At 40.5% G+C, this 20,700-nt stretch overlaps 2 protein-coding genes across 3 annotated transcripts in view; one reads left to right on the top strand and one right to left on the bottom strand.

Moving 5' to 3' along the window:
- The window catches only part of SPATS2 (spermatogenesis associated serine rich 2), a 138,935-nt gene that overhangs the window by 19,864 nt on the left and 98,371 nt on the right, over nucleotides 1–20,700 (top strand). The gene's annotated exons all lie outside the window — the stretch shown is intronic.
- LOC115841272 (large ribosomal subunit protein eL34-like) lies at nucleotides 2,236–6,560 on the bottom strand. Its single transcript, XM_060306966.1, has 3 exons — nucleotides 6,536–6,560; nucleotides 4,438–4,450; nucleotides 2,236–2,692 (listed from the first exon to the last, which is right to left on the bottom strand). Exons 1-3 carry the CDS (start codon nucleotides 6,558–6,560, stop codon nucleotides 2,236–2,238), a joined length of 495 nt encoding a protein of 164 aa, XP_060162949.1.

The raw sequence follows: 20,700 nt of genomic DNA, 5'->3' as shown, positions 1-20,700 counted from the left end.
CTCAGGCTCAGTAGTTGTGGCGCGGGCTTAGTTGCTCCGCGGCATGTGGCATCTTCCCGGACCAGGGCTCGAACCCTTGTCCCCTGCGTTGGCAGGCAGATTCTTAACCACTGCACCACCATGGAAGCCCTAGGGTTCATTTTTATCAAAGTTATATGTATACATAGTTTGTGGAATCGAATAGTTCTGTAAAGTTTGTTAAAACATAAAATACCTTTTCCCCTTTATTTCCCTTCAGAGGCACTTTTAGAGCTTTTTTTAGTTAACACTTTTTGGTATTTATCTCCATCTCTCTAAATAATATGCTTATATTGCTATTTCGGTACCATCAGTTGTAAGATACACCATAATTTTATGTACTACTGAAAAAGAGAAGTAGGCCCAAGATGGGTAATCTGTAAGAGGCCCTGCTTAAAGCTGGGAAACTACATGAGAATGTAAATGAGAAGAAGCCCACCACACGGAAAGCGACAGCAAGGCAGCTCACATGTCTCAACCCTGGCATTGTGTAGGAGGGGTAAAAACTTTCTTTGGAATTTGAACTGGTTTTCAGTTTGAATTCACACTACCTATGTTGTACCAAAAACTCAAGCAGAGATTTTTAATTAGAGATTGTTTGAGGTTGGTAGTGTCTTAGGCACTTAGAAGAAACAAATAACAGTTGTCATCAGTTGTGTCTGGATTTCAGAGATGTTAAGATATGAAGAAAAAAAAAAAAAGGCATCTTAGAATCAGTGAAATATGGTTCCATGTGCCAGACACTGTTCTTTCTTGTTCTAGGAGTTTTGCTGTCCTGGAGAGCAGAGAAATGGATACATAGCTGGAGGGGAAACTAGAGTTAAGAGTTGTCTTTTTAAAATGGGAGCAGGGCTTCCCTGGTGGCGCAGTGGTTGAGAGTCTGCCTGCCGATGCAGGGGCCACGGGTTCGTGCCCCGGTCCAGGAGGATCCCACATGCCGCGGAGCGGCTGGGCCCGTGAGCCATGGCTGCTGAGCCTGCGCGTCCGGAGCCTGTGCTCCGCAACGGGAGAGGCCGCAACAGTGAGAGGCCCCCGTACCGCAAAAAAATAAAAAATAAAAAATATAAATAAAATGGGAGCAATCATTATACACCTGAAACTAATATAATGTTATCTGTCAATTGTACCTCAAGAAAAAACTAAAAATAAAATGGGAGAAGTAAGAATGTGTTAATACAATGCCAATAGAGATGATCCAGTAGAGAGGGAAACAGTGCTGATGCAGAGTGAGAATGAGGAATGACTGGGCAGTGGGGTTTGGGATCTGGTATCCAAGTGGAGGCATTGGCTTTAGACAGGAGCAGTCAGTTCATTCACAGTAAATAACAGGAGGGAAGAAAAGGCAAATGGGAACCGGTGGTGGTAGTGGTGGAGATTGCTTCCTGTTTCACTGAGAAAATGGAATGAAGGGCAGCAGCTGGGAGTGAAGATGGAGAGGTGTTGATGGCTTGAGGAGGAAGGAAATGACATGAAATGGACCTATAGGGGGGTATGGGAGAACGAATGGATAAGGCAAAAGTTGTAGGATTGTCATGCTGAGCTATGAGACCATTTAAAGTCAGCAATTGTGAATTTTAAGTGAGACGGTTTGGTATAGGTGTGTTTGTTTTCATCTTTTTCTTTTCAAAGCCATGTTTGGTTGCTTGTTGCAGGCGTAGCATAGAGAGACTGTTGTATTTTTTACCATGTTATTAGGGAAAAATTTAAATACACAAAAGAAATAGAGCCCTCAGGTACTCATCACACAGCTTCAACACATATTAACTCATGGCCAATCTTTTTTGTTTTTATTTTTTAAAGTCTTTATTGAATTTGTTACAGTACTGCTTCGGTTTTTTTTTTTACGTTTTAGTTTTTTAGCTGCGAGGTATGTGGGATCTTAGCTCCCTGACCAGGGATCGAACCCTCACCCCCTGCATTAGAAGGGGAAGTCTTAACCACAAGACCGCCAGGGAAGTCCCCCAATCTTGTTTTATCTGTTGTCTTACCCACTTCCATCCTTTCTTATTATTTTGAAGCAGTCCCAGACATCATATTTTATGCATAAATATTTCATATTGTATCTCTAAAAAATACGGACACCTGCAAAAAAATACCATTACCACACCAAAAAAATTTATAATTCCTTAATATCAAATATCCTATCAGTTTTCCAATTTTCAATTGTCTCACTCTCTTTTGGCTTTTGATTTTTTTAATTATTAACTCAAAAAAGCTTCATTTTAAAAATTTAGTTTTCTGACTCTGTGTTTCTGCCTTTAACACTTTCAGAACGATTTTCTGCTCCTCAATAAGAAAAATACGCTTGATCCTGCCATGGACACATTTAGTACACATGGAACCACAGTAGGCCCTGCTGACATGTTTTTTCATTTTAGACAACCTCATAAGAACTTTAGGTCTCACAGCACAAACTCCTAGAAGTTGGCCTGGGTACACGCCACATGTGGATTTTGGTGCTTTCCCAACCTTTTTGGTTTGAAGGTAAACAGTTCTATTTCCAGGGGTTTGGGGCAGCCTAGTTTTGTTAGAGGCTGTATTGTAGGATAGTCTACAACGGTATGTCAAATGCCGGACCACTCTGAATGCCTCTAGATACCGTCCCTGGAAGAGGAAAAAGAAAGCTATTGTGAGTTCAAAAGTCAGATATGACGTCACTTGTCTCTTTAATGTCCTAAAGGGTTTAGTTGTTTGACAGGGAATTATATTTAGCAAGGGTAGGTGTTTTGCCAGGCAAGTATGATAAAGTGTGGGAGGGTGCAAAAGTCTGAGATGCAGGAAAGGGAGTGATTGTAATGATGGACCTTGAGCTCTAAGCTAAGGTAGGAAATGACAGGAGAGGGGGTGGGATCAATTGCTTGTTAAGTTCTGTTGAGGTCAAAGTGTTCTTGGAGTTGGGGTGCTAGAAGGAGCAGTCTGCAAAGATGGGAAGTGGTGATTGGAGAGCGGGATGCAGATGAAGTGGAGATCATGGAAGGACTGTAGTTATCATATTGACAAGTTCTAGGATATTGACTAAGGGAGTGAGTGGCTAAAGTAGGGTAGAGGACAAGATCATTGCATGTGAGGAGGTCAAGGAACTGAGAGGTCAGAGTATCACAAGAGTCATCTAGGTGAACATTTGAAATCACCTGGAATTATGACAGACCAGTGAGGTAGGAACCAAAAGCTTTGAGGCTTGAGAAGAAGTGACCCAGCTTATCCAGATAAATGTAGCAGAGGGGTGGGGAGGTGGAGGTATGGTCTGACAGGGGCTTTTTTTGGGAAGGAAGAAAGGGGAATAACCTGGAAGCAGAAGGAAGGTACAAGGTGAGTACCTCCTTCTTCTACCCCCAGGCCCAGTAGTGTAACGGGTGTGGGAGAGAAAACAACCACAGATAGGACTGTAGAGAGAGCAGTGGCCTCAGCCGTTAGATTTCAATTAGAGCAAAAAGGTGAAGGGACCATTCAGACAAGAGGTTGAAGATATAGGGGATTTTGCTGATGAGTTCCAGAGGATATGATGGAAGGATTTCAGAAATTGAGGGACGAGTGGGAGAGGGGGCTGGTTCATGAAAGATGATGTACTTAGCCATATGGGGATGAGAGTTGGAGGATTTGGAATGACTCCAGAGTCCTGGGTTTCTTGTAGTGAGTGATATAAGTAGGGTTAGAGATCATAATGAGATTAGTCTTGATGTTTCAAGGCAAATTGTAGTATAAGTAGATGCAGGATAGAGATATGGGAAGAAGCTGCAGGGTAAAAGGGTTCCTTGACTACTGGTGCTGGTGTAGAGGCTGGGGGAATGCAGAACTGGAGCTCTGTTACTTGCTTTCTACTCCTGGGGCCAAAGTGATCTGCAGTAAAAAGCTGTTAATCCATCTCTTCAAAAACTAGAATTCCCTGTTCTATTTCCTGTTGTTTACCTTCCCTGCTTCTATTTTCTCCCCTTTCTTACTGAAAAGTAGAATATTTGGATGTTTTTAGTACCCTATTCTTAAATATCCTACATATCCTGGAAACTGGTAAATGACACTGTTACTAGCTTGCTGGGGAAATGACAGCACGATTACAGTAAGGAAGTGGGGAGGTGTAGCTTTAGAGTTGGAAAGGGAAGGGAGGGAAGAGGTTTCAGGCAGAATTAGCTTTCAATTCCTTCAATCGGGCCAAGGAAACAGAGGATTTAGAAGAGGGAAAGAGTTTGACCTGTGTCCTGGGAGGGGAGAGGAAAGTACTGTTTGGAAGGAGAGAACAGATCCTGTCAGTACCCAAGGGTCTGTGTCCTGACAGGTTCCTGAAAGACCTGTTGCTGGATGGGAGACTCAACTATTGCTGGATTCACTCATTTCAGTGGACATTTCCTAGCACCTACTATGTGCCAGGCACTGAATTAGATGCTTGGGAGATCATGTGGAACAAGTAGACAGGTTCCTCCTTACCTGGATTTATAGTCTAGCGGGAAAGACAGTTAAACAGATTACAGTTTAATGTGAAGGCTCTGATAGAAGTAGTGAGGGCTTTTTGGAAGCCTGTAGAAAAAGCACTGGATCAGTCTCGGGGGTAAGGAGGGGAAGAGTGCAGGTTCTTGAGTTAGTGACATCAGATCAGAGACCTGAAAGATGAGTGGGAATTAGCCAGGCAAAGAGAATAGGGAGGAAAGTTACATGTCCAGTTACATGTTTGCCTCTGCAGCTCCCAAACCTTATCTTAGCCAGGGGAACAGGGCACAGAATAAGCTATTCTGGTCACTGTCTTTATCCCCAATATTCCTGTACAACAGAGGTTGGCAAGCTGCTGCTCATAGGCCTGGCCTGCTGCCTGTTTTTGAATGGTCGGCAAGCTAAGCATACGTAGTTAGCAGCTCCAACTGTAAGCCAAGAATGGTGGCAAAATTCAAACCCAGATGTCTTAGTCCCAAGTCTGTTTTCATTCCACTGATCACATTGTATTATAATTAGTTGTTTATGTTTTTATCTCTCAAGAAGAGACTTGAGCTTGAACAATGGCTTGCTTTTTCTTATATCTACCATTTCTAGCACAGGGCAAGTCCCAAGTAATGTTTATTAAATGACTTTCATGTGTATAATTTTATCTGCTCCCTAACAAATCCTGTGAGAATAACACATACATAAAATTTTCAAATAAATTATGTTTACTCTTTTAAATACCATTTCTTCCATTTTTATTAGCAATATTTAAAAAATATGTCATTTAAAACGTTAATAACATTAAACGTCGCTAAAGATAATTAGAAGTATTTTGTGCTATAACAAACACTTTCAGGAATTGCTGACTTAATGACATATATGTACAGCTGTTTGTTCGTACAGTAAATGTACGCGGCCTTCCGTATCTGTGGGTTCTGCATGGATGGATTCAACCAACTGTAGGTTGAAAATATTAAAAAAAAAAAATTCCAGAAAGTTCCCAAAAGCATAACTTGAATTTGCCACGGGCTGGCAACTGTTTACATAGCATTTACACTCTGTTTACAATTAATTTACATAGCATTTTCATTGTATTAGATATAAAAATAATCTAGAGATGATTTAAAATATCCAGGAGGATGTGCATAGGTTATATGCAAATACTGTGATGATTTATATAAGGGACTTGAGTATCCGAGGATTTTGGTATCTGCAGGGGTCCTGGAACCAATCCCCTGAGTGGATACTGAGGGACGACTGTAATCTTGGAATGCTGGATATTTCTAGTTTTTGTCAGCATTTTATAATTTCTATGTATTCCTTTGTCAGCTGTCAGTTTTAGCTGCTGTCTTCTACCCCCTGGCACCACCATTTTAAATTTGCTGCTTCTATCATTTATGAATTCAGAAACTAGAAATCTAATCTTATTAAAACTGTGTATAAAGTAAGTAAATAGTCTTGGGGATAATACCTGTGAGTAAAGTGAAAACGAGGTTTCACTTTTTAAAAAAATTTATTTATTTGTTTGTTTATTTATTTATGGCTGCACTGGGTCCTTGTTGCTGCACTCAGGCTTTCAGTAGTTGCGGTGAGCAGGGCTACTCTTCGTTGTGGTGCACGGGCTTCTCATTGCAGTGTCTTCTCTTGTTGCGGAGCGTGGGCTCTAGGCGCACAGGCTTCAGTATTGTGGCTTGTGGGCAGGCTCAGTAGTTGTGGCTCACGGGCTTAGTTGCTCTGCAGCACGTGGGATCTTCCTGGACCAAGGATTGAACCTGTTTCTGCTGAATTGGTAGGCAGATTCTTAACCACTGCGCCACCAGGGAAGTCCAGGGGTTTTATTCTTAAGGATTTTATAACCCAGTTGGAGAGATCAAACGTACTGGGAATAATCATAATGTAAAAGTATATTAACTCCAAATTTGTATATCTCATTGCCCACCTAACCTCTCTATGTGGTGTCTGTTATACATCTCGAACTTAATATGCTTCCCCCAAGATTTTTCCCACAGTCGTCCCCATAACAGGAAATAGAGACTCTCCTGGTTACTCGAGCCTTAAACCTAGTTGATGCTTTTCTGTCTGTAACATTTCAGATCTAATCTAGTTTTACCTTTAGGATACATGCTGAAGCTCATCACCGTTTCTACTGCTACCACCAAAATTCAAACTGCTGTTCTCTCTTTCCTGGATTATTGCATTAGCCTTCTGACTCATTTCTCTACTTCTGCCCTTATCTCTGTACAGTCTGTTCTCAGCAGACATCCAGAACAATCCCCTAAAAAGTAAGTCAAGTCGGGTTGTCACTCCTTTGCTCAAAGCCTTCCAGGGGCTTTCCATCTCAGAGTAAAAAACAAAGTTCTGACAGTGGCCTTAAAAGATTGTAAAGAACCTGGCCTCAGTTTGCCTCTTCTGGCCTAATTTCCTATGACTCTTTCCTCTGCTCACGTCCCTGTAGCCACAGTGACATCCTTGCTGTTTTTTTTAAGATGCCAGGTTGTTTCTTCTTCAGAGCCTTTATACTTGCCATTACCTCTTCCTGAAATGCTTTTTCTATGGAGGTAGCATGGCTTTTCCTCTTTCTTTAGGTGTTGGGCTCAGATGTCATCTTATCAGTGAAGTCCTGAGTGTCCTTACCGCCTTGATCCTGCTTTACTTTTCTCCATAGCACTTATTAGCATCTGACAGGCTGTGTGTGTGCAGGTGTATTTTAATTAATTAATTAATTAAAAAATTTTAACTTTACTTAAAATAATTTGTTTCACTGCTGTCTCCCCATAGGCATAGAACAGGGGCTGGCAAACTAAAAATGGCCTGCTGCCTGTTTTTGTAAGTAAGGTTTAATTAGAACATAGCCATGCACATTCATTATTGTGTTGTCTGTGGCTGCTTTCACACTACAACAGTGGAGTTGAGTGTTGCAACAGAGACTGTAAGGCCTGTAAAGCCTAAAATATTTGCTGTCTGGCCCTTTACAGAAAAAGATTGCTGACCCCTGGGCTAGAACAGTGTCTGGTACCTAGTGGGTGATTGAATGGACATAATGTAAGTGCTCATTGTCAGGGTACAGACTGTACATTGCTACTGAGGATATAGATTAATATTTCAAAAGTTGTTATTAGACTTTAATAATTGGGGAATACGTCAATCAATAATTTGTTCTAGCTGAAGTCCTTGAATTTATTATGCTCATTACTACCTGATAGCAGAGATGTGCCGACTTTTTGAAGGCTACACCTAATTTGGAGTGATAGTGTTCCAGAGGCACAGGGTCCTTTATTTTTATTTATTTATTTATTTATTTGCGGTATGCGGGCCGCTCACTGTTGTGGCCTCTCCCGTTGCGGAGCACAGGCTCCGGACACGGAGGCTCAGCGGCCATGGCTCACGGGCCCAGCCGCTCCGCGGCATGTGGGATCTTCCCGGACCGGGGCACGAACCCGCGTCCCCTGCATCGGCAGGCGGACTCTCAACCACTGCGCCACCAGGGAAGCCCAAGGTCCTTTATTTTTAAAGTTTTAATATTTTTTGCCACGCCACTCGGCTTGTGGGATCTTATTTCCTTGACCAGGGATTGGACCTGGGCCCTCGGCGTGAAAGCTGGGCGTCCTAACCGCTGGACCTCCAGGGATTTCCCCAAGGTCCTCTTAAATGTAACCTTTTATAATAGTGCTACAGAAAGGACTGTAAATAATGAGTAGGTGGTAGTGTTGGTTGCATGCTGTGAAAAACATGAACTTAAATAAATGGATATAGCTCTCAGTCATTTATGCTAAAGGATGGGCATATGGAATAGATAATAATAATAATATTTGACTTTGGAATACATTTTTGGATTGCAAATAGATTAACCTGGTTATTCCAGGTAATTCTAATAGTGTTTTAAGTAGCATAATAAAATCAAACTGGAATAAAACCAATTCAGAAGAATCTGGAAAATTGTATTGCTTCTGGCATCCTTTGTCCAAATCTTATCTTTCTAAAAGCTGCATCCAGTGGATAAATAATATCAATCACACAAAGAACCTGTGTGGAGAGGTGGAGAAGATTTTAGAAGTGTTTTGTTTTAAAAGGCCTTTACTGGAACTGATCTCAGTGTAGAGGAGGAGTCTTAAATCTCCTGCTTAGTGGACTATAATACTGTATGCTGAAAAAGCTAAGTTAAAAACGATGAAGAATTATAGGGTCAGGGCTGGAAGAACCTTTTTTTTGTTAAAAACGAAGAATTATAGGGTCAGGGCTGGAAGAACCTTTTTTTAAAATTATTTATTTATTTATTTGGCTGTGTCAGGTCTTAGTTGTGGCACGTGGGCTCTAGAGCCCGCAGGCTCAGTAGTTGCAGCGCATGGCCTTGGTTTCCCTGCGGCATGTGGGATCCTAGTTCCCTGACCAGGGATTGAACCCGCGTCCCCTGCATTGGAAGGCGGATTCTTAACCACTGGACCACCAGGGAAGTCCTAGAGCTGGAAGAAACTTTGTCCAGTAAATATTTGAATGTGCCCTAGCCACTTCGTTAGACACAGATACAGAGGTGAATAAGATAGTCACTGGCCTCACGAGACTTATTATCTAATCCTCATCCCCAGTCCGCACCTCACCTCATTTTATGTTGTGTGATGGAAACTAAAGCTTGAGAGATCCAGGACCTTGCCAAAGGTTATGTAGCTCATTACTGATAGAATGGAACTAGAATGCATATTTCTTATATGGGGAATAAAAGCAAAATATTCATTTATGCAGAGTTTCGAGTGCTTACTAATGTGCTTATCCCTGTACTAGGTGCTGAGGGATCCAGTGGTAAATATAATGGCCCCATCTCTTTGATGTAGAGCTTAAAGGAAATTTTTGGGGAAACCAGAATTTTTCCCATTATATTGCATTATACTGTTTACAGTTTTTTATCTCATGGAAAGGTTAGGGGCTCTCAAAAATTCATTCTTCAGTGTGACTTAGTTGAATGCATTTAGTGTTTTTCTGACACCTGAAGTCAGTTTTATTGAGGGACTTTTGAATGAGAAAGGAAGCATTAGGTAGTTGTGGACTCTCTGTGGAAGAATGACCTTTACTTATTCCACAATTTGTATAGAGCCTAAATTTCTGCCCTGTGAGCAAGAGAGAATCTTTCTTCTCCCTTTGTATTAGATGACTTTCTGCTATCAGGACCCAGAACCCAGACTGATATTTAAAATCAGCCATATTATGGGTTAAATAGACTTTTGCACAGTGACCTTCTCTTTCCTTTTAGTTACCCGAACTTGGGTATATGTAATGTATATGCTGGGTGTGTATATACTTGGGGGTATACGTATTACTCAGTGTTCAAAGAATCGTATCTGAAGCAGAACATATATTTTATTCTCTAAAAGTTCTTCTCAAAGTGTTTATATTTGATTTTTTCTTCTCAATGCTTGCTTGCTAAAAAAAAAAAAAATCAAACCTGTGACAGTCTAGGAAAGAGTGAAAAAAGGTGAATTAAACTGCTGCTAAATAATTTAGGATGTTTTAGTTATTTGTTTTCATAGAGGATTAAGGCTTTTTTCCTTAAAATGTCTAGTTGGAAGTATTTATACAATGGAGAAAGTGGTTACATTTTCAGAGTAAGTTATCTTGACCTCAGGCCTCTTTACTCTTCCTATTCCAGAGTCCCTTCTGCCATTCTGCTAGGTCCAATTAGTTCTTGGCTCAGCTGTTTTAATTTCACTACAGAAGTTGAGCTTAACCATGTTTATAATCTGTGAACATCATATTCCATTGTTTCTTTTAAGAGCTAGAACGTTAAATTCCCTGCCAGTGATCTAAAACATATTGAATTGTATATCTTCAAATGCAAAAGATTTATTTTCTCTGAACTTAGATCATGGCATTTAGCAATGAAGAGACCTTAGAAATTGTGGTTATTATATATTAGTGACGATTATTCTAGTTCTGCTGCAGGTATAACCACTTTTTAAAACACTACACATTAGTGTTATGTTGCAGAGGAGGTAGTATGACTACCAGTCTCAAATTACTTAATTATTAAAAAACATTTGTAAAATAAGTGAAATAATATGCTAGGAAGCAGCAAACCATTTGTGTGTGTGTGTGTGTGTGTGTGTGTGTGTGTAAGTAACGTGTAAAGTTAGACTGACATACAGTTTGAAACATAATACTTGTCACATTGTAATTGTATACATTTAAATCAGCCATGAAAATATTTTTTACCGTGGTCAAATCAAATATTTCTACTGTGGGAAGAAAGAGGAGTTGGGGGCAGCATAAAGATGCTGTTTTATGTTATTTGGTTGGTAATATAGAAAGGCAGGCTAAGTTTCACCTCCTAACATTTCAGGCTAGGGTCTCCAGGCATGTTGTTGCAGTTATCTATTGCTAAAGAACAAAACCACTCCAAATTTGGCATAAAACTTATGGTTCTGGGTGTTGACTGGGCTCAGCTAAGTGATTCTTGCATGAGTCCTCTTATGTACTGGTAGTTAGATGGGCCTGGGGTTATTTCGGAGGCTTCCTACCAGACTCACAAGCATGGCACTTGAACAGGGAAGTCCAAATAGGTAGAAGCTGGAATAGTTGGGGATCCTTGATATCTCTCCCTATTTCTGTGTAGTCTTTCCAGCATAGGGGCTTCATGGTAGCCAGACTTCTTACCTGGAGGCTTAGGGCTCTAAAAGTACTTGTTCCGAGTAAGAGAGCCAGAAGGGAACTATACTGTCTTTTATGACCTAAATTCAGAATCAGTGTCAATTTCCACTGCATTTTATTCATTAGAAGCAAGTCACTGGGGCTTCCCTGGTGGCGCAGTGGTTGAGAATCCGCCTGCCAATGCAGGGGACACGGGTTTGATCCCTGGTCTGGGAGTATCCCACATGCCACCGAGCAACTAAGCCCATGCGCCACAACTACTGAGCCTGTGCTTTAGAGCCCGTGAGCCACAACTACTGAGCCCCCGCGCTGCAGCTACTGAAGCCCGTGCGCCGCAGCTACTGAAGCCCGCGCACCTAGAGCCCGTGCTCCATAGTGAGAAGCCACTGCAATGAGAAGCCCGCGCACTGCAACGAAGAGTAGCCCCCGCTCGCTGCAACTAAAGAAAGCCCGCACTCAGCAGTGGAAGACCCAACACAGCCAAAAATAAATAAATTAAATAAATAAATTTATAAGGAAAAAAAAGAAAAAGAAGCAAGTCACTGAGGCCAATCCACATTCAAAGGGAAGGGAATGAGACTCCACCTCTTGCTGGGAGGAGTGTCAAGAATATGCAGACTTATTTCAAAGCCACCTTAGTCTTCTCTCTGGCTACAAATTACAGTATTTATCTTCCTCCACATGCAAAACACAAGCACTCCTTCTCAAAGCCTCCAAAGTTTTATCTAGTACAGCATCAGGCTCAGGCTAGAGATCCAGGATCTTGTAATCTAAATCAGATCCAGGTGCAGATAAGGCTATTTGGATATATTAGTTCCTTGGGTATAGCTCCTTGAGTACCCTTGCCTTCACTTTGAAGACCTGTGGACTAACGAATCACCTTATCTTTCTCCATACCCAACCCACCCAATATGCAGTAATGGATGGGCCTAAGATAACAACTTTAGACACTCCTGTTCAAAAATAAAGAAAAAATGGAAGGAACACAATAGTCACCGGTGCATACCAGTTCTGAAATCCAGCCAACATATTGCTAGTTGTGTGATTAGGGTTCAGCCCCTACTGCCTAGGAACCATTCCTCTACGGCTCTTGGTTTTGCCCTTTGAATTATCATTCCTTTTCCATAAAATGTATTCTCTGTTTGCAGGTAAGTAATTTTCCCAGCCTGTTTCCTGCCCACAGAGCTTTGGGCAGGGTGGGGTGGGGGTCCCAAAAGCCTTTTATCATTTTGTACTGTCTCTGTCCTTTTTAGTCCAAGATGACAATGTTTCTGCACATAAAATTCTCTGTGACTCTTACTGAAGGGTTCACTCTATTAGACAAAAGCCACATTTACACATTGATATAACCCCTTCTCTCCCTTAGGCTTTGTAGAGGAGAAAAAAGTTTTCCTTGACCCTCGTAGGGTCCCTGGCTGGATTTGAAAATTAAACTGGCAAAGACTGATTAAGAGGAGAAAATTATACTTTTTAGTATACTAAAATTTATCTGATGTAAATTTTATGTGAAATGGGAGATGTAAACGAAGACTCAAAGAAATGTTTGAACCTGAGTATTTTTATGCCAGGTTTAATGAAGAGCGGACAGTGTGGAGAAATGATAGATCAACGAGTATGAAGTAAGTGTAGTGAACTGGGGGAACTATAGCAAGGCCTGTTTGTTAGGATTCCTTTCCTTGTCCCTTTGTCTTTGGAGATACAGATGCTCCCTCCTTCCAGGTATAGGGAGGGTACCTCTTACATGAGGGTTTTATGACTTGTTTCAGGGGAGAAGGTGGGGGGGACCCCCACAGAGTGACCTTCCTCGTTCTGATCTTTTCTCAAGATTCTTCAGCTTAAAATATTCAGTATGCTAGGGTGCCATATTTTGGGGTGGCATGTCCTGAACCCTGTCAGCTTCCTTTAAGCCTTTTGTGGGACAACACCTTTAATATTCTCAGAAGGCCTTATGTTTGAAAGCATCTGTGAGACTCCACCTTAAAATCTCTTTGGAGTCCTAACTAGGGGTAGGCAGACTATGGCCAGTGATCTAAGATTTGTTTTTATTTATTTATTTATTTTTTGAGCCATGCCGCGCATCTCGCGGGATCTGATTCCCTGACCAGGGATCGAACCCATGCCCTCTGCAGTGGAAGCGTGGAGCCCTAACCACCGGACAACCAGGAAATTCTCTGTTTTTAAATTTTATTTTTTATTTTTTTTAATTTTTATTTATTTTATTTATTTATTTTTGGCTGCGTTGGGTCTTCGCTGCTGTGCGCGGGCTTTCTCCAGTTGCGGCGAGCGGGGGCCACTTTTCACTGCGGCGCACAGGCTTCTCCCTGCGGTGGCTTCTCTTGTAGCGGAGCACAGGCTCCAGGCTCAAGGGCTTCAGTAGTTGCAGCTCGTGGGCTCCAGAGCGCAGGCTCAGCAGTTGTGGCACACAGGCTTAGTTGCTCTGCGGCATGTGGGATCTTCCTGGACCAGGGCTTGAACCCGTGTCCCCTGCATTGGCAGGCAGATTCCCAATCACTGCGCCACCAGGGAAGCCCCTGTTTTTACATTTTTAAAGGGCTGTTAAAAAATAAAAGACGAATGTTCAACAGAGACTGTGTATGGCCCTCAAAGCCTAAAATATTTATCTGGCCCTTTATGGGAAAAGTTTGCCAACCCTTGGCCTAAACAAAAATTTAATCTTTAGGCCATGTTTCCCTGACACTGCCTTGGATTTGACCTTTGCCCAGAGGGCATTTCTTAATTTGAGAAACGTTTGCTATATGGGGAGCCTGGGAATAAGAAACATTTATTTTTGGACCTAGCAAGTCCTGACTCCTTTGTATGTCCTCTATATTCTGCTTGAAAATTATATAATTCCTTCTTTTCTTATCTCTCTCTACCTGTACTTTGTGGCACACAGCTTAAAAAAAAAAGCAGTTGATACTTTTGACATTCTGCCTGGAAATCTCTACCCAGATCCATCAGTTCATTAGTTATATTTTCTATTTTTCACATTACTGCAGGTGACAGCTTTGCTAAACCTTCCACCATTATCTAATAAGATTCTCCTTTTCTATAGCTTCCAATAAGGCTTCCTCACTTCCTTTTTTTAAAATTTTTTTTTAATGATTATTAAATTTATTTATTTATGTTTGGCTGCCTTGGGTCTTTGTTGCTGCGAGTGGGCTTTCTCTAGTTGTGGCTAGCATGGGCTACTCTTCGTTGCAGTGCGCAGGCTTATTGCAGTGGCTTCTCTTGTTGCAGAGCGTGGGCTCTACGCACGTGGGCTCAGTAGTTGTGGCTCGTGGGCTCTAGAGTGCAGGCTCAGTAGTTGTGGCGCACAGGCTTAGTTGCTCCGCGGCATATGGGATCTTCCTGGACCATGGCTCAAACCCGTGTCCCCTGCATTGGCAGGCGGATTTTTAACCACTGCGCCACCAGGGAAGTCCCTCCTCACTTTCTTTTAAGCCAAGGATTAGCAACCTTTTTCTGTCAAGGGCCATATCATAAATATTTTAGGCTTTTTGGACCTTATGATCTCTGGCACACCTACTCAACTCTGCTGTCATAGTGAGAAAGCAGCCATAGATGTAGACAGTATGTAAGCAAATGGGTGCTACTGTGTTCCAATAAAATTTTATTTACAAAAACAGGCAGCAGGTTGAATTTTGCCAGTAGATTGTAGTTTGGTGATCCCTGTTTTAAGTCTTTGTTGACAGCTTCCTACCAGTGTCCTTAAGACCCTTCAGGCTTTCACTAACGCTTTCAAGGCCCTTCTTGCTTTCTCCTGCCATCCAGTCCCAAAGCTTAACATTTTAACTTTTTGTTATGGAAGTAACCTACTCCCTATACCAAAGTCTGTTTTGGTTATCTTTTACTTTGTAACACACCATGCCAAAATTGAGTGATGTAAAACAACACTCCTTTTATCTTTCATGATTCTGATGTTTGGGCTCAGCTAGCAGTTCTTTCTCACGGTTTCTCATGAGGATGCAATCAGATGACAGCTGGGGCTGGAATCATCTAAAAGCCTTCCTCACCGAAATCTCTTACGCAGTTAGAGGCAGATGGGGTCATCTCCAAGGATTCCTCATTCACAAGTCTGGTGGCAGAGCTCGGAAGACTGAAACAGCTGGCACCCCTCGGACATCTCTAACCCTCTGAGGCCTTGTCCCATGGTTTCTCCAGAATCAGGGATATAGGGTGGCTGGATATCTTATATGGTAATTCAGGACTGCAAACTTGCCTGAACTGGGAAGGCACCAGGCAGAGATTTTATCACCTTTTATGACCTAATTTCCGAGGTTGCTCAGTGTCACTTCTGCTTCATTCTCTTTGTGGGGAGGAAAATTGGACCCTACCTATTTTTTTTTTTTTTTGGCTGCACCATGCGGCTTGCGGGATCTTAGTTCCCGAACCAGGGATCAAAACCAGGCCCCCAGCAGTGGAAGTGTGGAGTCCTAACCACTGGACCGCCTGGGAATTCCCAGACTCTGTTTTTTTGATGGGAGTAAAATCAAAGAATTTGCAAAGATGTTTTAAAACACAAAATGCCCCACACATACACCTATCAAAAAATTTTGGAAGCTAGCATATAGTGGGTTACACTTTGTTAGGGCAGGCTTTCTCTTTCCTGTTCATGGGGATGGTGGAAGTAGGAGATCACCTCCCATGATTTAGTGTTGAAGAATGGATTTGTCAAGAGCTGTGGAAGGAGACTTCACAGTAACAAATACATCTTTTCTTCAGTAGAGATAGGACATGGGAACTTTGGACTTGGCATTTTTTTCTCTTTCTCTTCTTTCTTCTTTGTGAGAGTAGGTATAACAGTGCCTCCATCCCAAAAAGAGAAAATAAAAGGAACAAAGAAAGAAAGAAGAAAAACTCTCAAACTATTAAAAAGTCTGCCACAGAGATTTGTTTGAATCGATGAATAACATTTTTCCAAGGGTTAAAGAGTATGTGTACCTGTTTGTCATTTATACTTTCAGTTGAATTTAGCTAGCTTTCTTAAGAGATACCTTTAAGGGAGATTTTGAAAAGGGGGTAGGTGATAGAAGTAATTTTAAATTTGGGAACTCTAGAGCAGGTGGTAAAGCAGGTTATAAGAAACTTTGAATAGCATTAGGGAATGGTCTTTAGAAGCACTCTACTGCCTGACCCCATCTGAAGAGACTTTGCTCACCTTAGCACAGTGATCTGGCTCCGGAGGTAAAATATTTGGAAAAGTTGGGGTATCTTATGATATATATTTGTAGAGGCTATTGTGTTATTTTTTCCTTTCTCTCTAGATGAAAAGAAGGTGGCAGTGAATATATTTTGTTTTATTGTTTATGGTCAACCAGGCAATGTGAATACTGCATTTTTGTGTTCTTCCCACTGTTTTCTTTTTCTTCCGGTGTTTCTTTTTTTCCCTTGCTCTCTGGATTTGTACATCATGAGAATTTTTTTTTCTTTTTTTTTTTTTCATTAGAAATTTACCCAAATTCTCTGACGATCTGAAAAAAGAAGATGGCTTAGTGAATACGAAGTTGTTAAAGAAATAGCTGCCTGCCATATTGCTCTTCCTACTCTGGGAAGAAGAAATGCCTGTATTTAATCATCTACCTTTTTTTTCCCCTTGGTATCCAGATCTATACATTGTTGAATTGGGGGTAGAGAGAAAAGCCTATTAACTTTTATCTTAAACGATTCGGTTATTTTCTTTACTTGGTATTTGAACAATACTCTTACAAAGCTTTAATAGAATCCTACAACACATGCTCGAGGTTTAAGAGCCTCGAGAAGAGTCAGAAAAGTTTTGGAAAGAGTTACATTCCCAAGGAGGAGCACAATACGTACCTTATTTTGAATTACTGAAAATGGTGAAGACTTCCCACTATAGTTCTTTAACTTCAGTTGCAACTTGGAAGTGGTGACATCTCTTTTGGGGCCTGGCATTTTGTACCTTTTCCAGTTGTTTTTTTTATCCGCATTTTCTTTACTTCTAATTGACACACATTACCATCTGAAATGTTCCTGTTGGTTTGGAGGGAGTAGAGATGGGGAGGGAGAAGGAAGAGTTAACTTTTCATGCATTTTAATCGGCCAGTATTTACTTAACTAATTTCAACTGGATGAAAACTTATCTTTTAGAATATTTAATGCATGATATGCTACATGCATTATCCATTCATATTAAGAATTATAGGGCTTCCCTGGTGGCGCAGTGGTTGGGAGTCTGCCTGCCAATGCAGGGGACACGGGTTCGTGCCCCAGTCTGGGAGGGTCCCACGTGCCGCGGAGCGGCTGGGCCCGTGGGCCATGGCCGCTGAGCCTGCGCGTCCGGAGCCTGTGCTCCACAACGGGAGAGGCCACAACAGTGAGAGGCCCGCGTACCGCAAAAAAAAAAAAATTATTATAGTAGCATGGATTTATGAATGGCATGACAGCAAAGTATTTCCAATTTAAATTGCTCTGTTCATTTTTGGGCAAAATAATTACTTGCTAGAGTAATATTTTTCTGGCATGTTGCAAGCCGTGAAAGTGGTTTGGAAGATCTCAATGAATGCTGAGTGTAAAGATTTTTGGTGCAACTTGATTTTACTCTTTCTTTCCTCAGAGTGTCTGGGGCTTAGTTTGATCCTGAGTGAGGATAAAAGCTGCTTCCATAGAGACTACTGGTTTCAGAGCTGTTTTAAATTTGGGACTTGGAAGCCAGAAGATCTGAGCTTCCCGCTGCATTAATGAATTTAAAATATGTTGTTGATTTAATGTTTGGTTTGTGTATTGATTTCTGGCTTTGGCTTCTTTAAGCTGTTTATGTATATTTGAATCAAGTTAGTTAAAAAATATTTAATTTTTCATGTGACATACGCCAATCGAAGACAACCATTATTTTGAAAACAACAAATAAATGTATTTAATATTTTTATGATTGTACAGTTGTTGACTGGCAAAAAAAATCTTTTGGAGCAGAAAAAGCACTTGTCAAATGTAGATTTTTAGCTTAATATGAAGATGTACCATCTTTTTTTTTTAAATCTAATGTAAATTTTATTTATGTATTTATTTTTTTAATTAAATTTTTATTTTATATTAGAGTATAGTTGATTTACAATGTTGTGTTAGTTTCAGGTGTACAGCAAAGTGATTCAGTTATACATATACATATATCCATTCTTTTTCATATTCTTTTCCCATATAGGTTATTACAGAATATTGAGTAACCATCTATTTTTTTAAGTGACTATAATTAACAAAAGTAGTTCAAACAAAAGATTCTAAGCATTTCTGAAACGATGAAACTGTTCTTGAGACAGTGCTTTGTTTACACTGTGCATTAGGGGAAAAAAGCAGCTGGAAATATAATTTTCAAAGAATTCTTTTGTGAATTATGGGCTCTTTCAAGAATGATCAACAATGACTGTGCTTTTTAGAGTCTTAAATTTCAGAACTGGGAAGAGACAGGGCCTAAGTTTTGTCTGGCCTTCCTTAAATACGTGTATGAGTGGAAAAGGATGATTCCTTCCCTTGAGCTTTTGCATTAAAGTTTTCATCTTCCATGGTATATACTACATGTTGTATAAAATTCATTGTTAAAAAGTTAGACAGAATAATGATTTTCATATAAATGTAAAATGAACACATGTAAAAGATGTTATTTAACTCATTAATTAATGGGAGAACCTGTAAGGTGTTAAAAGTAGTTCAAAGGAGAATTCAAAGTACTGCACGTGTATAGCATCAGGTATGCTGAAATGAATTTACAAATCTATGCAAAACTGTCTTTTTCCATAGGGACATGGGGAAAATCATTCCACTCTCACTGGACAGAATTTGTTTGTAAGTGTATGGACAAGAATCCTTTGAATTGCTATCATTTAACTATAACTTACAATTATAAAACAGCTCAAATGTCATGAAGAATGCAGACCTTGTAGAATCAGGTAACTAGGGAAGGTGCACATTACACAGTGCCTAGTTTTCCACTGAAGATGCCAAGTGATCTTCTTGGTTCATTTCAAAGCCTCTCACAGTCTTTCATAAAAGAACAAAATAAATGGGTCTACATTCTGGTTTTTGACAACAATCCTATGTCTGTTAGTCTTAGGGACTTAACTCTCATTCCTTGTAAATAAAGTCAGTTTTCAAAATGAAAGAAAATGAAGTTATTCTTAGATGGATATTTTCTGGTATTTTGATCAACATTAGAACACTTACTCAGGTTAGTGTTGAATTTTGGACCATTGGCAGATACTTAAACTGTAGCTCCAAATGGTTAGGTAGCAAGTTCAATGAGACTACCAAGTGCATAATATTTTGTAGATATTCAGTTACTAAAGAACAATAGTAATAATTTGAAGGAAAGTGGAAGTCTCCTGCCCAATTTTAATTCTTAGAAGTGTATATTATTACACCTTTAGCAACTTCCCAATGTTAAATACTTTTTACCTGGGCAGTTAAACCCGGGGGAGAGGGCACAAAGTTGGCATTATCTACTCCAAATTCATGCTGTCTGCTTCTAACTGGACCTTTGCTGCTTCATGACCTTTTTATTCCTCTCATATGTATTCTCTTGCACTTTCCTGATTTTGAAGCAGCAGTGTGGTATCGTAGAAAGAGATAGAATTTGTAGGCTTATAGACCTGGGTTTGAATCACCACCCTACCACTTACCAGCTGTTAGATCTTGGGGAATTCTCACAGTCTCAAGTTCTTGAATTAAATGAGTCATAAATACTAAACAGGATTACATGAAATTTGTATATAAATGATGTAATAGCACATGGTAGGCCGTAAGTATTAGTTTTCTTCTCTCTTCTTCTCAGGCCTTCAAGCTTCCCTGCTTTCTCTCCTCTTGTTTCTATTACTGAAATAATTGGAGTCATTTGGTATGAACTTCCTCATCTTCCCCTCTTCTGTCTCTATACAGAGATGTATTATCTTTCAGTGTTTTTTGTTTCAGAAGTATGTTTCTTTTACCTCACAAGGTTTTTGTGAGGATTAAATAAGATAATGTGTATGAAATTGCTTAGTACATTTCCTAGCACATATTAGGCATCAAAGGAAGATTAATTGGATCTGAATGTAAGGTTAATTTTATCTTTGATATTACCTCTCCTTTAGGTTATTTTCTACTTCTGTAAGTATTACTCTTCTTTGTAGTATTTTTTATTTTTTTTGATTTTATTTATTTATTTATTTATTTTGACTGCGTTGGGTCTTTTTTGTTGCGCGTGGGCTTTCTCTATTTGCGGTGAGCGACGGCTACTCTTCGTCGTGGTGCATGGGCGTCTCATTGCGGTGGCTTCTCTTGTTGTGGAGCACGGGCGCTAGGCATGTGGGCTTCAGTAGTTGTGGCACTTGGGCTCAGTAGTTGTGGCTCACGGGCTCTAGAGCACAGGCTCAGCAGTTGTGGCACATGAGCTTAGTTGCTCTACGGCATGTGGGATCTTCCCGGACCAGGGCTCGAACCATTGTCTCCTGCATTGGCAGGCAGATTCTTATCCACTGAACCACCAAGGAAGCCCTCCTTTGTAGTATTAATATGTTTGATTTTTCCTTCTCCTCTTTTTTTTTTTTTTATATATACATACATCCACTCTTTTTAAAATTATTTTCCCATAAAGGTCATTACAGAGTATTGAGAAGAGTTCCCTGTGCTATACAGTAGGTCCTTATT

The sequence above is a fragment of the Globicephala melas genome, chromosome 10 (genome assembly GCF_963455315.2).
Source record: "Globicephala melas chromosome 10, mGloMel1.2, whole genome shotgun sequence".
Lineage (NCBI taxonomy): Eukaryota > Metazoa > Chordata > Mammalia > Artiodactyla > Delphinidae > Globicephala > Globicephala melas.
This window is presented reverse-complemented; position numbering and strand designations above follow the sequence as displayed.

What these genes read in the sequence shown, in the direction of transcription:
- LOC115841272 (XM_060306966.1), bottom strand. Translation starts at nt 6,560, where the DNA reads ATGAGCTTCAGCATGTATCCTAAAG.